This window comes from Mytilus galloprovincialis, chromosome 10 (genome assembly GCF_965363235.1).
Source record: "Mytilus galloprovincialis chromosome 10, xbMytGall1.hap1.1, whole genome shotgun sequence".
NCBI classification, from domain to species: domain Eukaryota; kingdom Metazoa; phylum Mollusca; class Bivalvia; order Mytilida; family Mytilidae; genus Mytilus; species Mytilus galloprovincialis.
In genome coordinates this window covers 13095402-13115653 of record NC_134847.1, presented here as the reverse complement: position 1 = coordinate 13115653, position 20252 = coordinate 13095402, and the positions used below count along the sequence as shown (strand labels likewise).

The 20252-nt window shown below is 31.4% G+C and overlaps 1 protein-coding gene and 1 long non-coding RNA gene across 2 annotated transcripts; both read left to right on the top strand.

The window, feature by feature from the left end:
• The first annotated feature begins 3584 nt into the window (after positions 1-3584).
• On the top strand, positions 3585-9179 carry LOC143048981 (uncharacterized). Its single transcript, XR_012969972.1, has 5 exons — positions 3585-3674; positions 6015-6132; positions 7262-7429; positions 7746-7862; positions 9098-9179. It is a non-coding gene; the product is annotated as an uncharacterized LOC143048981 (long non-coding RNA).
• A 1574-nt stretch (positions 9180-10753) lies between these two features.
• LOC143048869 (1,5-anhydro-D-fructose reductase-like) lies at positions 10754-15589 on the top strand. Its single transcript, XM_076222738.1, has 5 exons — positions 10754-10758; positions 11080-11155; positions 12745-12828; positions 13800-13882; positions 15309-15589. Exons 1-5 carry the CDS (start codon positions 10754-10756, stop codon positions 15349-15351), a joined length of 291 nt encoding a protein of 96 aa, XP_076078853.1. The 3' UTR covers positions 15352-15589.
• Positions 15590-20252: the final 4663 nt, after the last annotated feature.

Here is a 20252-nt window from a genome sequence, read left to right as displayed (position 1 = left end):
TTTGAAGGTTTCTCATTGGTGGTAACTTCATTTGAGAGGGATAGAAACGAACGTTAGAATGCTGAAATATGCATTGACGATATGTACACTTTATGTGTACAAGAGATATCATTTCATCATAGTTATAGAGGCATATAATATATGACGGTAGTTAGATATTTACAATAGGGCTTTGATTAATACAAAAGCTGTTTATTAATTAAACGAAAGACGAATCATTGACAATGTATGTAAACATCTTAAAAATTATCAAATCAAATACGCCTCCTTCCAAAATAAATGTACACTATTTACCTTAGCATTTTATATTCTCCGGGCATATCAACAGAACCAACCACACAAATATGAGTGACTTTGGATAAAAAGTTAAGAATTTAATTGAAATAAAGATATATCAATGAATTTTTAAAACAGCATTCATCTTATGTGATAAATTTGCCAATTCCGTAATTCAATTATTTATAAATTAAATAGAGAACAGTATACGTTGGTTACTGGATTTTACAAAAAAAAATGAACACGATTTATTATACATTTGTCGAGAAAATATTAACAAATGATGTAAAACATGTAGCTAGGTTTATCTTACAGATTTTGTGAATTATTGAATACGGCATTCATAGCAGTTCTCTGAATAAAAAAAATAAGAAATAAGAAAACAAGCATGAAAAAATCAACCGTTATCAACCAATGGAACGAGAGGAAAACAGCTATCATATGTCTCATAAAGTACAAGCAATTTTGAAAATGTGGCTACGTTTTATCTCGCACACAACAGGCATATGACATTTTAACTTGACGTGTCATACTTTCCATTTTTGACATGTTTAGCACAAATCAAATAAACAGCAAGCAATATGTGGAATTATTATATTATTAGTCGAATATATTTGAAGATTTTTGATTTGTTCAAACTTGATCACATGTACATTTGTATTTACTCACTTTACACGCCATAAGTGTTTAGCTTTTTGTAGGTCAAACCGGCATTGTGCACAGGGCTTAAAGCATGTTGTTAAAATACATTTAAAAAATCCCCAATTTCACACTGTTTATATAATAGTTGTTGATTGATAATATGACAATTACCCTTTGGGTGTCCTCGGTCAATATGCTTCTCGTATTTCTATATATCCTCATACTGACTTCATAAACAAGTCAAAATTATTTGATATGCATAGGCACTAATAAAAATATGTAGCCATTTGTGATGATCGAATTTGTATATCTTAGACTTGATATTGTTTCCTGTGTATTAACATTTAAAACGATGATGCATGACAAAGTTCCTAAAATATATAGAGATTTATACTTGGCCTTTTCCATATCGGCCGTGGTATCATCCCGAGACCCCCATATCAGCCCGAGACGTTAAGGCTATTTATCAATTTCTTTGTCATGTACTTCCGACAATAGTTTATGTAATGCAAATAAGAAAAGAAAATAACTAAAACAACCAAAAACTTCACAAAGATTTGAATTATGCATCCAACATGTACACTATAATTTTCCAACAATACCATCACTACCTCCCGGTAACATAGATCCTGTAGATTCTGTTAAATTTTTTTATAGTGTTATGGAATGTTTAACATTAAAAATTCAATTATTTGATAATGTCTCTGTATTGTTACAAAAAAGTAACAAAACTTCACATTATATGTTTCTAAAATTAAAATGCGGGCAATGACAATCTTTTTTTACACCTACCATAGATTGAACTTTTAAAAATCATATCCCAAATCAGCAACAAAAAAAACTATCAGACGTATATAGTTTTGAAGTAAATTATATGTTTTATCAAGAAAAGTAATGACCTCACACAGGTCATTATTGTATGTCTTGGAGCATATATCAGTGAAACATGGTATCGTCCGGGTTATTTCCTCGAAAGAAAGATCTATTGTTTTGAAAGAAAATAACTCCATATAGATATTTAAATACAATGGTAAAAAAGAGACATGGTCCGGGACCACAATTATTGTCCCTTGATTTTTGTTGTTCACAAATATAGTCCCTAGTGTTGACAGTGGGTTACTTGCTAATTTTTTATACCCCTTACAAATTTATTTCTCCATGTTTAATGCCTCAAATGGCAAAAAGGGGGAGGGGGAATTACACTGTAAAAAAAATTGGGTCCAGAATTTTAAAGGAAAGTAGTGATTTGGTCCAGCTGAAAAAGGTTTTAAATTAGCACTTCGGAAGCTGTCAAAAGATTTCAAGACGCCCTAAACATAAAATTGTCCATATTTTGAGTGAGAGCCGATGAAGTCTTCTATAATTTTGATATAATTTGTCCCAAAAGTAGTACAACACACTGTAAAAGTTTCTTTGAGAAAGCGCAGGTGGGTTTTTTTTTATTTTCATTTATGTTCTAAAAGAAATGCACTATGAAATAATTGTGGTCTCGGACTTCATACCATAGTCCCAAAATAATACATATCAATAAAAATCTACCTTGTGTTGTGATTGAGGTAGATTTTTATTTATATGTATTATTTTGAGGCCTATTGTTTGACCTTCCGTCGTCTATCATATGTAGCAATTAGGTTCTTCGTCCGTCTATCTGTGACGTATACGTTTAAAGTCTCATTGGTATTATCCGCCTCTGTTTAAAATTATTGCGAATATATCATGTGCACTTTGAGACATCATCAAATCAATTTACCATCGGAGCATGATATTTCAACCATAAATATGACTGACTGTGAAATTCTTAAATGAAAACTGACTTCTTCAATATCATGTAAGACAGTTACTTAGATAGAGACGCAAAATAATTGTTGACTAAAGATACAACACAGGAAACAAGATTAAACATAAAACAAAGGTTTTCAATTTCCAAGACATGACCTCAACTTTGGATGTGATTTCTTGTTAGCGGCAACCCCCTATCATCTACCTAGAAAATCAGGATAGGAAATGACAGTTATTGAATATCATACCATGCAAATCAAGAATCTAACACCGGTATACTCAATATGCAGGAACGGCTGGCATATTGTTTTCTAGAAATAAAAAGTTACCAATAGGAAATAGGAAAGCTGTAATAATCAAGACAGATCGTATAAAGTCAGTTTTAAAATTATCTGCATATCTATTGATGTACAAGTACATGTATGTGGTATTAGTGCCGTTGAAACAATTTTCCACCACAGTCACATTGTGTAAAGGTAAACCAATATAGACTTTGTTCGATTTAAATCTTGTCGTGTTCATTTAGTGAATAGTCTATTGTCTTCAAATGATCTTCACTAGGTTTTTGTGTACTGAACATGTTAACTCACATACTTTCATTAGTATTCATTTTTAAAAAATACTCTCTTAACATTATTTGAAAGGTATGAAATCTACCTAGTTAATAAGAAAATTAAATGATAAATCTAAGGACTAATAAAATCAGATGCTGTGTAATAGAAAAACTTTCATAAGATTACATTTTACCAAATATTAATTTTGTTCACGATGCAATTATGCATAGCCGCACTCGATGTACCAGAAATATGTAGGAACGTGATATAACATATATACCATTGATGATCTGATTACGTGATGCGAATACATTATTGTATACGTTGTGTTTGTATGCAGTGAATTATAAATGCTATTAAAGCACTGTACTACAAGTACCAGTCACAGGAAATTTGTATATTAGGAGATTTTAACTTCAATTCGTAAGTACATGTTGGTTGTAAGTAAGTGCCTCTCAAACATGTTATTCTTCCTAAAAAAAATCAAATCAGTAGATGTACGTTGTTTCCCTTTGTAAATTCAGATATTTACAAATAAATTTCAGTTATACTTGGGGATCTAATAAAAGTAAAAACTTTTGAGCCCCGAACGTAAAGTTAATGAAATGGCAAAATCAAAAGCTCAAATACATCAAAACTACTGTCATATGCCTGACTTGGTACAAACATTTTCTGATGTAGAAATTGGTAGTCCAAACATGATTCTATGGCTACCTAAAGCATTCACTTGTATTACAGTCGCATAAAACTCCATATTATTGATAACGACGTGCAAACAAAACAATCAGACGTAATAGATAAACATGTCAAAATAGGGGAACAGCAGTAAATTTCTATAGAACTGAAACAATCTTTGATGTGGCCTTTGATGTTTTTTTTACTTTGGTAATAACTTTACTATAGTAAGAAAACTAATGTGTGTAGATTTTTCGAATCACTACTGTTGTATTTATCTTATTAAAGTGGTACCTTACTCTACAGGGAGATAACTCTGTAAAGTCAGCTAAACGTTTTAATTACGTTGCGTTGTAAAGGAAATAGTAAGCTTCTCAATGATCAAAATTGTTGTTTGTCAAATTGCTATATAACCAGTGCAATCAATTTTTTTTATTTTTTAATATTTTTGTTAAAGGGTCAAAGTAAATACTTTGGCAAAATTTTATGAAAATTAAACGAGCCAAATTAATTTTAGTGAAAGTGTTGGGTACCACCTTAAATGATATATCATATTACATTCATATTATACCGTAGTCCCACTATGCCACGATCACACTACAATCCCTGAAAAAATGTAATTTTTGACGATCATGGTCCAATCGTATGATCGCAGTAAGGTCGTGGTACGGTGTGGTGAGGTCTTCATAATCGCGATGAGTGTGATCAACTTTGAACATGTTCAGAACAATCGCAGTGCGGTCGTCCCGAAATTAGGTCGTAGTTGAACCGAAGCGAGAGCGCAATAAAGTCGAGGTTAGATCACAAAGGACGCTGTACCATCGTAGCGAGAGCGTAGCTAAAACGCAATTCTAGACGGAGAGATTGCGCTACTATTTCACAGCAAGGTTATTACGAACCCACTACTACCATTGCGATCTCTATATGATTCAACAACGCTTCTACGACTATACCACGTTTATACAACGCTGTTCAAGACCTTAGTACGATTATAGCACGACTCATGTTGTTCTCATCGCGCTTGTCTTACGTCTTGACTACGTTCATACAACAACAATTTCGATTGCATGCTCATTGTCATTGTCACATACAATACGTTTGACTGTCCCTCTGGTATATTTTGATCCTCTTTTAAAAGCTTTCCAGGTTTTTATATGTCGGTGTGTTATTCGAAGCTCATGTTGATAATTTCCAACAGATCAACCATGCTTGACAAATCTGTTTCATTCCCACTATTGTTCTATTAATAAAATATCGTCATTTGATCGTGATAGATCAGCACGACGTTGTGATTCAGGTTTGAATGGTCGATCCTACATCTCTACTGGATGAGAATTCGTATCAGAGACTTCTCTGACTCTACCTCTACCCATACCACCACACCCACAAGATCTGGTAGATTTTGATGGTATGCCTTTGTTGTTTTCGAGAATTCTACGTCTTAATGACAAATAGAAGGAATAGAGTTTTTATATGGCACATGATGTTGACATTATTGGTGAGAGCGTAGTTATATGGCGGTAAGAACGCAGTATGATCGTAGTATGGTCGTAGTAAGGGCATACTTTAATCGCGGAAGAAGCGTGATAAGATCGTGTTCTAGTCAGATACATTGTGGTATGGTCGTAGTGAGAACGTGATGAGCGCAGTAATATCGTGATAATCGTAGTGCGGTCGAAGAATTTGCGTGGTGGTTAGGTGGTATAATTGTAGCGGGATCAGTGTAGAAGTCTTATCAGGACGTAGTAGTATCGTGAAAACAACGAAAATTTAGATGTTCATGTCGCTCATAACGCGATCGACCTCACGACGCCATGAATTTATTTTAGATCGCGGTGAGCGCTGTGTGATTGTGGCTTAGTGTAACTGGGACTCTACATTCATGGTTATCTGAACAATCTGTTTATTTGTTGCTTGAAACTAAAATAATCAAAAGCCTTATTCAATTTCCATCACCGGATAAAATCGTCAATTTTGTGCGATTTTGTGACTTCATTTACCAGATAGAGGGGATAACCTGTATCACTGCTGTATTTAAGTTTTTAAAGCTTTTTTGTGATCGTCATTATGCTTTTACTTTACAAATAGGTTGTCATTTACCCGTCAAAGATACTGAGCAGCAATGAATGGTTGCTATGTGTTAAGTGAGCAGCATACCTTAAATGATGGGAATATGATACCTGTTGTAGCACTAGGAACCTCGAGAGTAAGAAAAAAAATCTCAGTATGATGCATCAACTCTTTTATCATTTGTTTATATGATAAATGTGTTAATTATTGGGATACATGATCTTTTCTTTTCATAAGCACATGATAAATAAGTTTAATCGTTTTAGTTTGTAACCCGGATTTGTTTTTTCTTAATCGATTTAGGAATTTCGAACAGCGGTATACTACTGTTGCCTTTATCATCATTTCTTCATCAATGAAATTTTTGTTGGTATTTTGTTTTACACGAAAACAGATTAAAAGTTTAGATATAAGTTATTTCTTATCTACCATCAGTGAATGGGCTTCCAATTGTGGCAACGGCCATCTAGATTTATTCATGTGAAACAGTTAACTTTTTTATTTGTTTTCGAAAAATACCCTAAATAAAGGCAACAGTAGTATACCGCTATTCAAAACTCATAAGTCCATGGACAAAAAACAAAATTTGGGTAATTAACTAAAACTGAGGGAAACGCATTAAATACAAGAGGAGAACAACGACACAACATTTAAATGTACCACGTACACACAGAAACGAACTAAGCATTAAACAAAATCCTATGAGAATAAGAAATATAACATCAAAACCAAATACATGAATTTTGGATAGATAAGTACCGTGACACGTCTTATAGTAATGTGAATTCACACTCAAAAATAAGAGAAAACAAACGACACAACAGAAACATAACGTTACAATGTAACGCACACAGAAACAATGGCCATATTCCTGACTTGGTACAGGACATTTTTAAAGGAAAAAGTGGTGGGTTGAACCTGGTTTTGTGGCATGCCAAACCTCCCTCTTTTATGGCCATGTGAAATATAACATTAAAATGACAATACAGCATTACAGGACTACAATATAAATAAATAGGAGAACACAATTGACAAAGAAACACACGAAAAATAGCTAACAAAAAGCAACAAGTTTAAAAAATTTTAATACGCCAGAAGTGCATTTTGTTCACAAAAGACTTACTAGTGACGCCCAGATACAAAAGTTTGGAAGCCGAAACAAGTACAAAGTTGAACAGCATCGAGGATCAAAAGTTGAAGAGATAAAGAGAGAGACATACAAATAAGTGAGTGTACGTGATAGGATTTTTTTTATTCCTTTTAAGATCCAAATAAGTGAAACTATTGATGTGATCACTACTGCTGCTAACAGCGGTTATCGCCATTTCGATACATCAGAGGTCTACGAAAATACTGCCCAATTAGGCGAAGGAATACGGAAAGTTTTACTTTTAGGGAAAGTAAAAAGGAAAGATCTCTTTATAACAGCTAAGGTAAACATACTAGTAGTATTATTTGAAGCCGACTGTTTCAGTTTGAAGTAAAGTCAATTTTAGAAATTGGTCTTCTGCAGTTGAATATTGAAAAGTAAATACCAACAGTGAAAAGAAATGATTATCATAATTTACTCATTCAATGTTTAGTATTGGCAAGCAGAATATTTTACCGTTATTCAAAGATTTCTATATACCAGGCTGTGCTTAAACTTAATGTGTACTTTACAAACGCGTTTTCATAAGTTTTTAAAACATATAACATTAAAACAAGTAAGAGAGTGCTTATCAATATCATATAATATCCATCTTTAAGCTAGGTCCTTGTTATGAGCAACGTGGAGACATCGAGACTTCATTAAGAGAGATTTTAGCCATCCTACAGCTAGATTATGTTGATGCGTGCCTCCTTCATTTTCCAGTACAGTTCAAGGTAAATATACTAATATAACATCATTCGATAAAAAGGTTAAATTATTAATTTTATTAGAGGCAACAACTTCTAGTACACGTTCTCCGCTTTGACAAAAATATCAATTTTTTTTATGTATACCCTACTATCCAAATTGCATAAAGCCATATCTAACCAGTTGCCAACATTGTACAATACATCATAACAAAATTCAAGAAGTCTGAAAAGAACAAATTATGTCTTGATTTACATAAACATTTTCTTTATATTCTCAAAAAGTATGAATTGTGTCTTAATTTGTGGATGACGAATTCTGACTTATACTTTATTTGTATAAATTTTACTCGACATATTCTAGCTATTCTGAATACGGTCTTAAAATTTCTTGACAAATTCTCGACATTTTTATACTGTTTTCATATTTTTCTCAGTATGGCTTGACATATACTGAACATTTTAAATAATGTCTTGAATTTACTTGACAATTCAATATATTGCAAATCCTGACTAATATACATGATTTATATCTTGCTTTAATACATTGTTTATCGTTATGTCAAGCTACATTTACTACAACAAAAAAGTTTGGCACGTAAATACTTTTACAATTACAAAATGTAGATATATATTTTGTTAATAAATACAAATATGAATATGAAAATTTCAACAAATAGGTCATAAATGTGCCAGACGAACTTTATACGGTCCAGATAGTGCCGAGTCATACTAAGATTTCTTTACGACCATCACGAATGTGTCAAGATATGTATATATTTAAGACAGATTCCGACTTTTTAAGAATTTTCAAAAACATTTCAGATAATTTTAGGTAAAAGGTCATGCAAATTGGGACATAAATTGGACTTTTAGTCTGTTGGACCTGCTATAATGTATCAAACTGTTCGAGTGGTTTTTTTTTATAATTGCTTTTGATAATTTGAAGCCAGCCGTCTGTTGGTATTGTATAAAAACTTAAAAATATTGCGCAAAAAAAGAGAAAATAACAGTACATCTAGTATAATAAAACAATTAACATATGAATGAGAATGGGATAAAGCAGAGGAAGAACTCGACATCTAGATAGCATTTGTCAAATGTAGCACATCCTGGGATTACAACGATATTTTCAAAGGTCACAATTAAATTTATAAAGTGTTCTATTCATTTATATAATGATAGTGCAAATACAAAAATAGTGATGCTTATACCTTATAGTCTAATTTGGATGATAATATTACTGATGATTCTATTCTCAGAAAACAATAAAACAGCTTGCCGCTACGATAAAATGGGGTGAATATTTAAATGGAATATGTGATCATGAGCAAGTATGGAAAGTATGTATCAAAATGTACACTATCCTTTTTTGTGTATTCATACTGGTTTGCTTATAGTGTTAAATAAAAAAAATATCTCTAATTTATTGAAACGTAAGAGAGTTGTCTTCGTGTATTTCCCATTCTTTCCCTATGATAAAACCTTCCGAAGGCGAAAATTAATGACTGCGGAATGGCATCAACTAATTGATACTAAATTAACAGGAAGTGCGGTAGATCCAGTGATTTGAAGATACGAAAATACCAAAATATTTATATACAAGCTGTACGGAAATTTCTATGAAAATGGAACACATTTGATACATTTCTCACTGAAATGAATTACAAAATACAGAATATGATCTCGTCCGTTTTTCTCTTTTACTATGTGTTAAAACAGCATTTAAAATATTTTTACTTAATTTTCAAATATTTCGGCTTCGCACATCACTGAAGAGTCATTTTATGTAAGAATACATATATATCTGTTGTATGTTTCATTTGGTACCGTCCAAAGTGATAACCATTTTTATTAGATACTTAGTAGTAAATACAGATAAATTGTATGTGTAATACAATCAATGGCAAGCGTGCTGTATCAGCTACCAGTGATGATATCGTTATCAGCACGGTTGCAAAAGCTTTATCACACCTTTAATCTGTATGACGTCACGTCATCGATTGCAGTCACTGTTGCAAAGGCTTAATCAAAACCCTAATCTGTATGACGTCATGTCAAACCTTCTTATCTGTATGACGTCATGTCACATAAAAAACATCTACTTCAGGTATATGTATATAATAAAGTGCATATGATATGACTTTTTCAATATCACACACCGTATCAACCCTCAACCAATATAATCCCTCGAGCAGAGCTCTTGGGATTATATTGGTGTCTCGGGTTGATACGGATGCGATATTGAAAACGCCATATGATATTCTCTATAAATCATATCTGATGATTCTAGAAAAACAGTTGTCATATATTTGTTTCAATAAATCATTGTTGTTTATTACAGTCTCACCTTTATTGTTTTGAATATGTATTTACTATGGTTTACTGACTTCAATGCGTCTTAGCATGTTATGTCAAATGCCTTATCCTGCTGAATATTTGGTGGCTTCGAAAGTTACTGGAGAGAAACTAATAGTCGAAATGTGAATCTAGTGATTTAAAATATGTACCGTTTAAATTTATAATCGTTCAATTGATCTATTAACTTTGAACAGCGGTATACTACTAGAGTTGATTTTGCAAAAAAAAAAAAAAAAAATTTACGGCTTTACTGAATTGTCAATGACTTACAATCAATCTTAATCGTAAGTTTTTTTCGTGAAACCGACTCCTGTTGCCTTCATTTATCGTTGGAAGAAACATTGAAAGTTAATCTTTTACGTGTTACTTTAATTACGTGCAATAAAGGATATAATTAACGGGAAGTAATATTTAGCGTAACAAACAAGTCGACTTTAAAATTCCCTGGCAAAACATGTTTGCTTAATCCTTCCTTTTTGGTTAGTGTTTACATGTATAATGTCAATTAGTAAATAAGATTTTCTGAACATCATGTCATTTTTACATATCAATAATGAATGAGGTATTAAACTGGTAGTTGATAACTTTACTTTCATTCTTAAAAGTAGGATATTTCTTTTGTACCTATTCATTGTATACAATACGTTTTATATAAACCAAAATAATATAAAAGGAAAGCTGAAAATATAGCATATAGTACTCCAGTATAAAAATTATTATGGCATCGCATCAGCTAAACATGTTACTTATACTTAAAACAGACCCAGGTTACAACTGACCTGCACCAAAATGATAATTTATAATGGTAGTTACTGTTATATGTAAAATGAGTAAATTTTGTGTATTGCTACATATGACATGTCATTACATATACGTGTTGTAGTAACCAGCCGTGTGATATATACGATGAAAGTATAGTGCTTGATTTAGCAAAACAGCATGAGAGAACACCAGCGCAGGTTTGTGGACTAGTTTTAACATTTTAAACACCCTGGAGTAGTTACATAAAAAGATCGTTGGTATGATTTAAGTCATAGTGTGATGGTGTTAAACGCCATCGTCAGCTCGTTTCGCCGATGGTTAATTCAAATTCTAAGTTTTGGCAGCCGAGTTACCGCTGTTAATGAAATATTCGACCACATACAACCCTACAAAGGCAATGAAGGTATCTGGAACAAAATAAATTTAGTATATAAATGATCTATTTAAACCATTCGACCACATACAACCTTAGATCTACAATAAAGGTATCTGGAACACAATGCATTTTTTGTATATAGCAAACAGTATTATCTAAATCAATAAAATAAACATTTTGCATCAAAAAAATGAAGTAAATAGATGATTTAGATAAATTGTCAAGGGTTTTCTATTCTGACACATTGATTGCATGCATATGATGTTATGAATCTATCAACTTATATCCTTTCATAAATACATCAATCGAAAGAAAAATGATTTTGATTATGACACGAATGAATAAATCTCATACCAAAGATTGAGTTATTTCAAATTGTAAATCGGAGATTGAATAAGAGGCTTCTGATTTTGATGGATCATCAAAAAGTAAAATCACAAAAATATTGATCTCCGAGGAAAATTTAAAACGGAAAGTACCTTATCACATTGCAAAATTTAAAGGTGAAGAACAATAACACAATGGCGGAATGTATAAGTACAGAGCCACATTAAATGGATACCACCAAAAGACCAGAATAGACATTTAAAGTATTATTCAAAAAGACAAGTATAAGAACATTTTGCTCAGATACTGGTGACGAAACTCATACCCTTACCCTTTATACCATTATAACTAAGATGAAAGAAAACCACGACGATATAAACAATATAACTATATATGTTATTATCATATTTTTTCTGCAAAAAAAAAATAAATATCTCCATGTGCGATAATGGCAGACGTGTTTAGAAATATTCTTTAGAAACAAGAGTTTTCGGACGAAACATTGCTGAAATTGTCTTTTCTAACATATTTGTACATTTCTCTCCTGTCTTTCTTCAACTGAAACACGTGTCGCGTCACAGTTTGGGCTAAGAAAATCTACCTTGAGTATAATGCAGAGTGCACGAATAATCTAGTGATAAAAATACAAGCTGCCCATTTCGACAAATCAAGATGAGCCATACTCGTAATTGTCAGTACCATGTTATCTTTATGAAATGGCTGCGTCCACAATGTCTAACGGTTGATTGTAACCTACATGACACAGCTAGACGAATCTTAAATTTGAGACTTATTGATGCACAGGCATAGAAAGACAAGGTTGAAAATATTGTCAATACATCTGGTCTTTTGATGTATGTACCAGGCGCATGATGTCATATTTATTTTTGTGCGTACTACTTAAAATGCAAAACAATGGGTCGTAAAAATTCTCCAAAATAAAAAATTACATGATCACAAAGACTCAATTTAGTTAAGTAAGCTAATAAATGTCCAAATTTGCTGTTTGAATTATTTACCTTATTACTAGACATGTATTTTCTACATCTACACTTGTATAACGTTAACTGTATTTTCTTTTAGATTATTTTACGGTATCTCATCCAACGTGGTATAGGAGTTCTCCCAAAAAGTTCTAATCCTGAAAGATTAAAGGAAAATATAAATGTAAGAATTAAATGGAATATGTGAAATCATAAAAATATTGAACTCAAAGGAAGATCTTAAATTCACTTAAAAAATAACAAAATAAAAAAGTAAAACTCATCAAACAAATAAATAACAACTGTCGTAGTAATTATTTGGTATGAAATGCATATATATATATATATATATATATATCGCTTCGTTTCCCTTTGTATAATCAGGAATATATCTGTAAAATTTAAAAAAAAAAAAAAAAAAAAAACTTTTAATTTGTCAAAATTTTTGGTTTCAGAATTTGATATTTATTTTTGTAGAACTAAATAATCAGTCGATTCAAATAGAATTATTTATTTTGTAAAATGTTAAATCTACAACATGAGGACTATTTTTTTTAACATAATAACCTCAATTTTGATATCCCTTGTACTGCAAATTAAGATGTGTAAAACTTTGTGGACAAAGATGTTATGAGAGCAACTTCTACGGACGCCATCATGATTTGGTTGACAGTTGTGGAATACATATGTCATCATGCATATCTTACACCTTTAGATGCAAACAAAAATGTTGCTGCAGTTGATAGTAAATACACTCATCTTTATTAACAGAATTGAAATATTTAACGGTAGACGCTCGCTGTGTGTTAAAAAGACAAAGTAGTGACATTTGAATCAATAAAGTAAAAAATTTTGTACAAAGTTCAAGAGCATTGAGGACCCAAATTCGTAAAAATTTTGCTAAATACAAGAAAGATTCAACAAAGTTGTTTTTGTAAATGATGGTAGATTGCCAAAGACCCCGATACAAATTTTGATATTTGATAGTAATTACCGTAAAATGTGTTTACATTCTCGATTTACATTATTAAGTATAAAAAATAGGTCAAGTATGAAAACATGTACAATGTAATCAAAATTAAAACATTTTGAAAGCATCGAATTCTTATATATAATGCACATAACAACAGTTTAAAAAATTATTTTATTTCAAAGATCTTCGATTTTAATCTGACAAAATGTGACATGGAGTCAATGAAGATGTTGGAAAAAGGTCGACGCATATTTTCCTTTGGTTTGTGAGTAACTATTCTATATTTTTAACGAGTACTAACACATTATTATATATTTGAAAATACAAATTAAAATAATTAATAATGCTGGAGTTGTTATTAAGAGTTTCTCTATTTTTTGTTCTATTTTCATATTTCTTGATTGGTATGAGAAAAAAAATTCTCCTCACTAGTGATGGTTCCTCTGAAATTTCCTATGGTGACGTTATAAAAAGAGGTGACCATGCCTGATGACGTCACATTTAAAGAACACAACTTTCTGCAAATATTTTAAAAAGAAGGACAAACATCATTAGAGAAACAGATACCATCACTATAACTCTAGTAAAACGATATTTCTCCACTATCAACAGTTAAATTTCAGCCTCGCGCGTTAAATATTAAACTGTGTCGAGTGGAGAAATGTCGTAACAAACTAAATGCAGTAGTTGAATCTATATTCCAACACAACACGTGGTTCGACTTGAAGTCAGGGTCATACATTATAACTCATATGATTCTCTCATCAAATCAGAATGTAAAGAAAGTATGAGTATAATTCATTATTATGATACAGGTGTATCAAATGTTATTAAGTCGTGATGTCATTGATGACATGCAATGACCTCAGTAAGCACAATCTATTGATATGTATAAAAAACATTGTTTTCCTGAAAACAAAAAGTAAACGTATACATTTTTCAGAACAAGCAAAATGTTTGAATTGAAAATATATTTTTTTTAATCTGGCAACCATTAAAAGCACCGATCGATGCCGTTTCAGCAGGTGAAAGTCTTTGTTTTCAGTAAAGTACTCTCCCAATTCAGATCTCTACAAAAATTTAAAAATTCCAAAGGTAACTTCAGTATATTTAAAAGCATAGAATTCATTTCAATATCATTGCATACCGGTTTTTTTTTATCTTTATAGTTGAGGTCCTTGCTGTGAGGCGGATTATGGATATTAACATATATTTTGCATTCCAATCACGAATACGAATACCCTTATACATCTGGTGTTTATACATATATATATATTATTGAAGGAATTACTGTAACAATTCTTTCTGGCTATGAAGAAATAACATTAAAAATGTGATGCACACGGAATAACACGCGTAACGCGTTATTTTTAAGTGTGCATCTCATTTTTTTATGTTATTTCGAATAGACAGAAAAAATGTTACAGTCATTTCCTATTATCTAATTTTTAATTCCATTTTAAACCGGAGTAAACGATAAAAGACCGTTGATGACCTCATGGTCAAATAAAAAAATTATGACCATGAGCTGATAAACAAAACAACGTCAGCCAATTAAAAGACGCCTTACATCCAAAATTAAATTATATATAAATGAAATGACATATAAGAGGATCTAAATATTTTCAACATTTTGTCTACAATTATATTTCGATTGTTTTTATTTAATTTTTTTGTGCGTTTTTTTTCAGTCTGAAAGAACATCCACAGTATCCGTTTACAGACACAACATAAAATAACTGTATGTTGCTAAAAGGGAAAATAAGTCAAAAAGAGAAACTTTTAACTTGTAGTTGCATGGAGGTTACATGTTTATTCTCTTACAGTTTTCGTTGTATAAATTTAATTATAGACTGAAAACATGGAAATCTTCTTTTTTCTTTCAAACCAATGACTTATAAATGTATTAATATATCTTATATTGTATTTTTTTTTATAAATTTCAGTTTGTAATATAATATCAAAATTTTGAGTTAATTGAATCAAAAGCAAAGTACCTATTAACATGGAGGGTCTTCGTATAATGCGTCATGAACACTTGTTTTTGTAATGAACTACTCTTGCAATTCTTTACCCAGATTTCTGGTAATTAAGAGCTAGTTTTTCGTGGTACAGTAAAGACCATTCTTCATTTTTCACAAATATTCTGTGTAAATCAGTCATTGGAAAATTTCTTCATTATTACATTAACCTGGCTCAAAGGCTTATACGGGTTATTGCCATTTTTGGTCAGTTATTCGTCGTCGTATTCACTTGTTTATTTTTTTTACGACCTCTGGTCTAGGTTTAAGAAAAATAGTTTGGGTTATGATCGCCAAGCTGCTTTGATCCAGAATGCTGAATTTTCTCATTTGTTGTTCGTTGTCATAAAAATAAGAAATTAGAAACTACAGGTCATCATATAATCTTCAACAATAACCCAAACCCATGTCTTGTTTATTTTTGATTGTGTCAGCTTTTTATGAAGGAGTCGATAGTTAGTGTCTTATGTATTCTCTTGACCTGCTTGTTTTTTTGTTTGCTTTTGTTTGTTTTTTTATTTCTTTTATTTTACACACCCTGACAGAAAGGACTCATCTAATGTGAAAGTATGAAAGTGAAGAAATTTAAACATAATCAATTGCCAGTTTCATATTTGTGATTGTTTACGTTTTTTAAATGAAACCAATTTCATAAGCAATATTTTGACTAAATTCGATTATTCAGATTTTGAATCATTTTGATTTTTCATTTCAAAATCGCCGTATAATACGGCAATACATATTTACAGCATTACATACAATATTATCACAAGTAATACAAAGTAAAGATATGGTTTTATTATTTATATTGGTTAGACAATCATCCAACAGAGATCCAGAGGTCGAGGACGTAATCAAATAGCAATACAATCTTCAATCATAAACAAATATCATAGGGCAAAAAAAACTTACCACACAAAAATTAATAAACGTATCTGTAGTCGAGGGAATTTGTGACGAATTGCAAAATATTTTTGTTATTAAAAACGCGGTGTTTAACCAACGCATATTAACGTGGTAGTTTAAATCAGTCATAATCTTTAACAAAAACGATACAAATTTTACTGCACCAGATACGAAGATAAACGTCACTTCGTTTCTGCACACATGTCAACAATGCATCTCAAAATTTTATAATAATTTTCATCGGATTTTTTTTCGTTTATACTTTACACGTAATAAGAGCAAATGTGCCTTTGACGTGAATACTTTAGACGTCATCAACATTTCTGTATTATTATTAAATTTATCTAACTCAATTTGCGTAATTAAAGTAAACAATTAAATTACAACAACATACACATATTAGTTTAACTCCGTACTAATGTCAGTATGATACATTCATCAAACCAATGACATTGTGAAATGGGTTTGGTATCAATCATTGTTCACCCCTTATGCATTTATAGAATTTAGCATTGGTTTTTATGCAGACAACATGTTTGTAAGATCAATATAATAATTACTCTGTAGATTGTAAAATAAGATTTTCGAGAATAAAAAAAACCCTAAATATGTATTTGTATGTATTTTATGTGTTTATCTGTCTTTAGATGCACAATCAATATCTTTTTTTTAACGTATGCTTATGTTACTGGTATGAAATATTATTTCTTGAACGTCATTTATATGTTGCTATTGATACGTACACGATTGCTGGCATATTCACCTTACATTTTTATAAGACTTTTTTTCATAACATTTAGGTTTGAGTAGTGTGCCTGTTTTATGTAGAACTAATTTAGTACTTCTAAACTATTCTACTTGAGTGTCCTCTGTACATAATGAGTATAATAAATTTAAGCACTTTATATACAAGTGAATCACGAAAACCTCAAATAAATCTAAGGGTGATCTAATGTGCACTGGAATAGTAAGCAGGTCCTGCTCCACCACAGTTTGCACTCATCGTCTTGGTCATATAAATTTTATGTTCAATGACGTCATATTAGACAAATGATCTGGAATATTGTATTAACTGGCATAATATAATCCCAATATATAGATAAGTCCAAAAGTCTTATCTCATTTATACATTTTGTATCAATCAAAGGTCCCATAGTATGAATTGAAATTAATCTATGTTCAAAATGTAACACTTGTTTCCTTCTCCGGTTCCTGTAATTAACTACATAATTTGGTTGAAATGCACTTGAAATTGTATATTAAGGGTAGCTTACTTCGTATTTATTATAGTACTTACTTTTAAAATATTCGCATTACCAGACACGCAGAAACAAAAGACCTACCCTTTCTAACTAAGGATGAAGTAACTGCAAAAAATGATTAGGTCGGTGTCCTTTTTTTTTAACCATGTATTGATTTTTTTTATCAATTGCTGGACTCTTACTAAAACTGGCACATAAGTTAATAGTTATCAAAGGTACCAGCATTATAATTTAGTCTACCTAAGACTCATAAGTAAAATGATGAGGAATATTAATTTTGTATTGATATCAGATTTTTAATATAAATGTGACAAACTAGGCAGTACATTTTTATGTTTTTATTAAAAGACTTCAATTCAAAATCGACAGTTTCTGTTCAAAACACTGGTTAATGTAAGCAAAAGATGTCTTTTTCTTCTTATTCTTTATGACCATAGAAATAATAATATTTAAAATATCCAAATTTTAATTATGTAATAAACAAGAGGAATTGCTGTTTGCAGGTTCAGTTCCTGGACTATTACAGCATATTTTTAAGTTCGAAGAATATAGTACCCCAAGCCTTCAGGTATGCCGGTCGATCAATCACGAAAATTATGCGAATCGTTTTCAATATATCATTTTACTTAACAGCGTAGTTTGATCTACATTAACGTAATTGTCTGGTTTTATATTGTAACTTGGAAATCTACAGCAAGTAACTCAACATTCTAATAATTTGTCTATAATAACAATAGTAGAGTTTAATTACGATATAGCTTACTGTGATTGATAATGTTGGAGATTTAATTCAATAAGAAACACTCCCTTGCTTCAATAACATATCAAAGTTCAGAAGATCACAAAAACGGTCCTGATAGATACAGTTATGATCCAAATATTAAGGATTTGTTCATGAACTCGTTGATTTAAATTTTACCCAAGCTGATTCAACGTTAAATTGTGCATCATTTCATGAAAAAATGACTTAGATTTGGTGTTCTTTATAGATAAAAACAATATTATAAAAAAATAACTCGCTTAATGGATGTTTCAAGCTATTGTATTTAAAAGTTCTTGTGTGTTATTGTATTTATTAACATTTCTACCAAATCACCCGAATTTGTGCATGATAGAAATCCTGACACTTATACACCTTTGTCGATATAAACGAACTATAACAACTGATTAGGAAACGGGTTGAACCCACCATTCAATTCTCTTAATGTCTGTTTTAGACCCGGAACAGTTAGGCCCTTTTTGAATCAGCGTGATTTAAGTACGATTTTTTAGGGTATTATAATGACTCATTATTTCTCCTGTCTCCTGTGTTTTCGAACGTTTTAGGGTGATTCGACAATGCTGACGTATTGACACAAATCGTTGATTAAAATGCTGTTTTTTGGTTGCAGACAATTTAGACAATACTGAACAGTTATCAATTATTGAAACTGAAATTTGAAACTGAAACTGAAAATGGGAAAATATACAGAAGGGGAAATCGGTAATTGCTTGTGAAAGACACTTGGACGACACAATTCCAAACAGAAGACAAACAAACAAAGTCTGAGCATAACAAACCCCACAAAAACAGGAAACGGAAGTAGGTGTTTTGAGACTTCTTCTAAATATTTTCGTGAAACGAAAGTGGATTATTTTCTATTTGTATACACATCTTCCAATTCAGCATATACCATTTACTGATTAATATGATAAGCCAATAGATTCTGACTAAACATAACACTTCATACGTTGAGGGAGTCAGAAGTGCTTTCTAGATTTTCAGACATGCGCATTACCAATCTTGAACGTTTGAAAAGACAATTAACGACGTGCTCACACATACAAAATCGTCCTAGATGATTAAAGATGAAAAATATACTAAATAAAATTGAGAATGGAAATGGGGAATGTGTCAAAGAGACAACAACCCGACCATAGAAAAGACAACAGCAGAAGGTCACCAACAAGTCTTCAGTGTAACGAGAAATTCCCGCACTAGCATTATTTATGTGTTGTTTTACTGTCGAAAAGTAGTGTGTTTTAGAGACAAAATATCCGAGATTGTCGAAGGAAGACATGGTTATCCTAAATATAAAGTGACAATCATAAAAAAAACAACAGGTTCATGTGTATCAACCTCAAACTTTATTGGATTTATTTTTTTCTAAACGTAAGATATCATTCTTTACAACATTGGTTTTCTTGGCTTTACATCATAGATAAATACGGAATACCGGCCGTACGAATTGTGTACCCTGAATTGATATACTTTCTTATTCAAGAGTTTGGTGCGTTAATGTTATATTTTAAAATATTCAAACACAAACCACTATCAAATTGAATTTTCCTATTAGAGGCTCCCACAGGGTACCCCCTCAGGTCGCAAGGTCGCTTTAAAATTCGTCGAGAGGTCGTTTTTAAGGGAAATGTACAGGTCGCAGGTCGTTATTCCCTAACACAGAGG

What these genes read in the sequence shown, in the direction of transcription:
- LOC143048869 (XM_076222738.1), top strand. An exon ending in GATTAAAGGAAAATATAAAT is followed by an intron (nt 12,829 to 13,799) that starts GTAAGAATTAAA and finishes TTTATTTCAAAG; the next exon opens with ATCTTCGATTTTAATCTGAC. An exon ending in CGCATATTTTCCTTTGGTTT is followed by an intron (nt 13,883 to 15,308) that starts GTGAGTAACTAT and finishes GTTTTTTTTCAG; the next exon opens with TCTGAAAGAACATCCACAGT.